Source organism: Vicia villosa, linkage group LG7 (assembly GCF_029867415.1).
Source record: "Vicia villosa cultivar HV-30 ecotype Madison, WI linkage group LG7, Vvil1.0, whole genome shotgun sequence".
In the NCBI taxonomy this organism is placed as follows: domain Eukaryota; kingdom Viridiplantae; phylum Streptophyta; class Magnoliopsida; order Fabales; family Fabaceae; genus Vicia; species Vicia villosa.
In genome coordinates this window covers 105,735,992-105,742,549 of record NC_081186.1, presented here as the reverse complement: position 1 = coordinate 105,742,549, position 6,558 = coordinate 105,735,992, and the positions used below count along the sequence as shown (strand labels likewise).

The following is a 6,558-nucleotide window of genomic DNA, read 5'->3' as shown; positions in this document are numbered from 1 at the left end:
TTGCGACCTTGATTCAGCTAGTGTAATGGCAGCATTACAATGCTCTATATCTCACTTCTTCAATATCTCAAGGACATATCTCCTTTGATGCATAAGGAGAGTCCCCAACCGAGCCTAACCATGCCACGATACCACTTCTTAGAGAAAGTCTGGGGAGCAAAATGTTGAAAGTGTCAATGGACTAAATAGTTTGGATCCAAGAGGCATTGACACCACATATCTACCTGCTAAACATTTGGGTCGATATGAGATTTAATCACTAACATTTGAATTTCAACAATATCCCACACAAATGTGATTCATTCATATCATTATACTTGAGCCACACTAGGATCGACTTCCGCTCATCCGCCAAGCCTAACCATGCTCTGATACTGGTTGAAGAATCTAGGGAGCGAAACACCAGAAGTGTCAATGAGCTAAATTTTTGAGATCCAAGAGACCTTAACACCAAATATCTACCTGCTAAATATTCGGGATTCAAGAGACCTTGAAACCACATATTCACCCAAAAATCGTAAGGTGTTATGGATATGGGTCCTTCCTTTCATATATCCAACATTTTCTCAATTTCTAGTCGATGTGATTGAATCCCAACAATATCATCTATGAGTGTAAGTCAACTGCATCACTAACTTTGATCCACACTAGGACCCACTTCCGCTCCCCCACTAAAGTTAACCAGGTTCCAAAACCACTTGTTGAGGAGAAGCGTCAATGAGTTAAATGTTTAGGATTTAAGAGACCTTTACAACACATATCCATCAAAAACCTTAAGGCATTAAGGGTATGAGTATTTTATCTTATATATGCAACATTTCCTCTATTTCTAATCGATGTGAAATTCAATTACTCACACTTGAATCCTAACCCACAACATCCCCTTATATTCATAAGTTAAAAATATATATAATTAAAGAATGAGAATAAATTAATAAGAGAAAAATATTAAAGATTATAAATTACGATCTCAAACAATCCATAAAAAAACATCTCAACAAAATGTTATTAGCTAGTGTAATAAGTTTGTTTATCCAACTTTTCTCATTGATAAAACGACTCTAAGTTAATTTAGTTATACAATATCTTCCTAACTTTATTTATACTCCTAGTAAACAAGTTTATAACTTAAATTTTAGTATTTAATTTCTTCATTTTAAAATAGGATCGTTTAAAGTTTTTGCATACAAATTTTAAAATATAATTATAATATTATAAGATATTATATTTTTTATTATATTAACCTTATAAATGTGTTAAAAATAATGTATATAAATAATTAAAAAATATTATTAAAAAAATAACAATCATTATTACATTTAAATGTAGAATGATATTTATTTTAAAATAAATTTTATTTATTAAAACGATACTCATTTTAAAACAAATTGAATAATAGTTAATAGTTGAATTAACTAGTTAATTAATATAAAATGACAAAAAAAAACTAATTTAAACTAAATTATAACTTCGAATGCTTTTTAAAACCAACTATTATAAAACAAAATTAGTTTGTCAATATAATTATTAAAATTTTAATTTTTATAAATGAATAAACAAAATATCATCAATTCAAACTTACACTCTATATATGTCTTTGTGTTTATCGACTCATTTGAATTAGCGGGACAGAATTAAAAAAATATAAGTAAATTAAAACTTTTAACAGAAAAGGAGATTGATAGCAATTATTAAAAATAATTGGAATCCAAAGAATCGTCAACCCTAAGAGTAGGTAGTTTCACACCCACTATCCAATATATAAATTATCATTCTATTACTTCCCCACTCCACCAACCATATGAAAACAGTACACAACTAGTCTCTAATTGGTGTTTATTTTTTAAGCTACCAAATCATTTTTATTAGATTACAAACCCCTTTTCTTAACCAATAATTACACATAGTTGCATGCCAATTTCTCTTCACTAATCAATTTTTTAATGTTACTATCAAATTGTAGTTAGGGCATCACATTATTCACATGGACCACTCCCTACAAATACACCCTTCACCTATATCACACTTTCTAGCATAGCATATAGCATAGAGTAGCCTTTTCTTTTCCTACAATCCAACACTTTCAAACTTCATAGTTTTTTTCTAAAAAGAAATTGTTAAGAATATAATTAAACTTGATTAGTATTCCACACTGTTATGATTTTGTGGTCCAAAAAATGTTTTTCATTAGTTTGAAGAATAAAGGAAGAGAAGAATGTAATAAGTGTTTGATATATATATATATATATATATATATATATATATATATATATATATATATATATATATATATATATATATATATATATATATATATATATATATATATATATTGGAGACAAATAAACAAAAAAGAAAAGTAAAATGAGAATTTTGGACTTTGAATCGAACGTTAATGTTTTGCTTTTTTACTTCTCTTTATTAGATTCTTGATAATGTGAGAATCCCAATATAAAGTTGTTTTAATTTTCTTACCCCTCATAGTTGTATGAATATAGCCTTTTGTTATAGAAACTATAGATCCAAGAAATGAAACATTTAAAGGGGAAAGATTAAATTAGGCTTGAACTCTAATTTTACTAAAGAGGTGAGACATGATGAGAAAATAATAAAGGTAGGATAAAACATCAATGAAGCAAAAGAAAAACATAGGAAAAGGAGATATTATATTGAACCCATTTTTTTTAAAACTCAATATCCTCTAGATTAATTATTTGCAGAAAAAAAATACTATAATAAATAATTTTAAATTTTTTAAAAAGTCTAAGACGGGTAGATTTTTAAAACTTAATTAGAATTAAGAATCTCAAATTGATCTAAAATTGAAAGTAATATTAATATTTTAAATTTTTAAAATTTTATTCGAATTAAGAATTTCTAATTGATTACAACTAAAGCTAATATAATAATGGAGGATTAACTCAATTAATATGTGCTAATCGACTTAAATAAATTTTAATTTTAATTTTACGTTTAAACTATGGCAAAAAATTTTATTTATATTTATATATTAATATAAACAAGTTATATTATTAATAATTATTTTTAAAAAATATTATTATTATATTATATTTTTAAGATTTAATTTGAATTGAAAATCATTAATTGATCTAGAATAGAAGATAATATGAATATATTGTATAAAAAACATAATTATCATGATTATCTTATATATATATATATATATATATATATATATATATATATATATATATATATATATATATATATATATATATACTTTCTATTATTTTATTAAAAAATATATTTAAAATTTATTGAATAATTAACTTATCCAATCTATATAAAGATCAAATAAATTAGTTGTTTGATAAATTTAAAAAATAATAAAAATTATAATAAAAATCAGAAGAAGTATATTTTGCCAAAATTTATCATAACAAAAGAAAATGAAGAAGAACATAAAAATTACATAAGAAAATGTATCTAAATTTTGTCATGTTGTATTATTCTTTAAAATAATTTAGGGACAAACTCTTGAGTTGAAGACAACCAATTTGACATGAAGGCTTTAGAGAATCCATGAAGAGATATGTTGTCCACATCTTTAGAGACCATGTCTTATATCTCTAAACCTTTATTTTCCATTAAACCCATCATTTGACCTCTTTTTGGATTGCCTCTAAAATTCTCCACCGAGTAATAATTTTACTACTAAACAAGAAATTAAAATTTGAGACTATCAAGTAAAATCATTTTTCTAAATTCAAAAGAATAAAAAAAGGAATCTAATTTGATTAACATATCTACTTTTTGACTATTGATACCATTCATTCATATGTGATGCATGAAGAAGATAGTGTTAATTTCAAGCAAATAAAAATGGCCCTACATAAGTGAGAGAAAGTAAATGTTCTCTTTTCTCTTGCCATGAACAAGTGTAGAAATTATGCCTTTGCTTTCATTTTCATCTTCTTCACACTCTTTGATACCTTTTTTACTTTTCCACCATTTATCTTACAAAGTTCTCAATTTTTCATAATATGTAACAAACTTGCCCTTAAATAAATTTGAGTTCCACTAAAATTGATATTTCATTTAGTTATTAGTTTTCAACTTGCATATCAAAGTTATTAGATCATGGCATTAAAATAAATAAAAAAATTAAAATCAAATATTTGTAAAGGACTAAATTTAAGAATAAAAAAAAAATATGTCTATCTATTTAAGTTCACCCACTAACAAATACAAAAACAAAAACAGACAAGTTGAAAACTTTAACTTCATTAGAGAAGACAGGCTGAAAACTTTAACTTTACCGTGCAAAATGATGGGTTAAGTGCAAAATGATGGGTTAAGCGACTGGCTCAACTGAAACGAGTTGAAAACTTTAACTTCGCCATTCAAAATGTTAAGTTATACGACTGACTCAACCAATCTACTTATTTTGTCACCTCTAACTAAAACCTTATATATCATCAACCAACATTTGTTGACAAAATTGTCATATCTTAATCCAACTACCTTTTAACTTTAATTAATCAAATTTAAAAGAAAGTTTGAAATTGAAACCTTCCAATCTTAATTCAAGAGCAAAAGATCTAATTCTCTCTCTCTCTCTTTTCTTTAATGATTTTGCATGAAGCTACCACTTCAACCATAGAAGCAACTATTAAAACAACCATAAAAGTGCTATAAAAACAACCAACAACACCAACAATAAAAGAAGAACCATAATATATTAGAAAAAAGAAAAGGTAGTTAGATTAAAATAAAACTAATAAACCAACAACATCCAATTAAAAACTAAAATAAATAAAAAAAGAGAAATCTTATTATATGTAAACCCCCACACCATTAAATTCTCTAAAATTACAATTAAACCCCACATTTTCCTCAAAATTACATAATAAACCCATTTGCAATAACTCTATTGGAATTGAAATGAGTAGTTTCATACACTGGTAATTCTTCTCTATACCTCTCAATCCCAATCACTGATAAATTATCCAATTCAAATAAATCAGAACTTGAACAACTTGCACCATCATCATCATCTTCATCATCTTCATCTTCATCTTCAAATTTCATATCAAAATCAACTTCATTTTTCTTTTGATAATTCTTCAACAAATCTCTAGCTAACTCTTCCACCCTTCTACTTTCTTGTATCACATGCAACCTTAACTCTTCACTACTTTTTTTCACATCATACATTGAATTAGCTACGAAACTCTTTTCACCTTCATGCAAATTCTTGTGTCCACAAGGTTTACAATCTTCATCAACAATAACACTAACAGGACAAAATCTAACTGATCTCTTAGTACCTGATCTTGATGAAGGAGTTTTACTCAAACAAGACCTTGAAAAAGATGAAACCGATGAACATGTTGAAGTTTGTGCCGATTTAGCTTCCAAAACAGAGTTTGTAGCTATTTTCGTAGCTGATGATGATGATATTTTTGATTTCTTGGAATTTCCACTAGAAGTGAAAAGTGAATTCAAAAAGCTTGCGAGTCTTGCACCAGGTGAAATGGGTTGCTTTGATTTCTTCAAATCTCCGTATAGAATTCTTAAAGCTTTGGACTTTGTTTTTCCAAAACCGTTCTCATTTTTGGGATTTTGAGTTTGAACAAAATGGTTATGTGAATCAATGTTTGGTTTTTCAGACACACTTGTTCTAATGGGTTTTGGTTTTTGCAAACCATAGAAAGATTCTGAATCTGATGAAGAGAATCCACCAGCTGAACTTGATTCAGAAGAAGAAGAACTTGAATGCATGGAGAGTGTGTTTGAATTGCTTCTTGTTGATCTTTCATATTCTGTCAAAGAGTTTCTTCCATTCAAATTCTCAACTTTTCTTGTTTTTCTGAAGTTTGGTTTTTCAGCTTCAACAACACTCTTCATCTTCCTCATGGTTGATGATGATGATGATGATGTTGATTCTTTGTAGAAGATGAGTTTCTCTTGTTTTTCCTCTGTTTTGTGATGGCCTTCGTCGATGGAGCGATAGATTACGTCTAAGAGAGATGAAGAGAAAGAAGGGTTTTCTCTTTGGTGTTGTTTTCTATGGTCTCTTGAAGGTTTATTCCATTTCTCCATAGTGTGGTTTCTTTTTATATGGGAAAAGTTGGTGTGGAGATGAGAGAGAACAAAGAAGACAAGAAACAGAGGAAACAGAGTGAGAAACAGAACAAGAAACAGAGGAAAAAACAGAGGAGTGTGAATGGTATCAATTGGTTAGACTTTGTTGTCTGCTTGAAATAGTACAAGAAAAGAAATGATTTTGAGACAGTAATGAAAGCCAAGTTCCACGCCTAAGAGGAGAAGAGAAAACAAAGGATGATTAGAGAGAGAGAGAGAGAGAGAGAGAGAGAGAGAGAGAGAGAGAGAGAGAGAGAGAGAGAGAGAGAGAGAGTTTTGGAGAGTGGTTTCTTTTGGATGCTCTTATAAGGGTTGGGAGAGGGTTATGGAAGTTGAGCTGGCCAGGCTGTAAAAAATGATGTGGAAATTTTCTTTTTCAAGTAGTGCAGTTGATGGAATAGGTCAGATATTACAGGTATGGATCTGCACTGTATAGTTAGATGTGTACGT

At 28.1% G+C, this 6,558-nt stretch overlaps 1 protein-coding gene across 1 annotated transcript; it reads right to left on the bottom strand.

The window, feature by feature from the left end:
• Positions 1-4,773: 4,773 nt before the first annotated feature.
• Positions 4,774-6,342, bottom strand: LOC131616405 (protein BIG GRAIN 1-like B). Its single transcript, XM_058887726.1, has one exon. It carries the CDS (start codon positions 6,064-6,066, stop codon positions 4,864-4,866), a length of 1,203 nt encoding a protein of 400 aa, XP_058743709.1. The 5' UTR covers positions 6,067-6,342; the 3' UTR covers positions 4,774-4,863.
• Between the last annotated feature and the right edge of the window lie 216 nt (positions 6,343-6,558).

Excerpts from the sequence above, each read along its gene's own strand:
- LOC131616405 (XM_058887726.1), bottom strand. The coding sequence starts at position 6,066 with ATGGAGAAATGGAATAAACCTTCAAGAGACCATAGAAAACAACACCAA.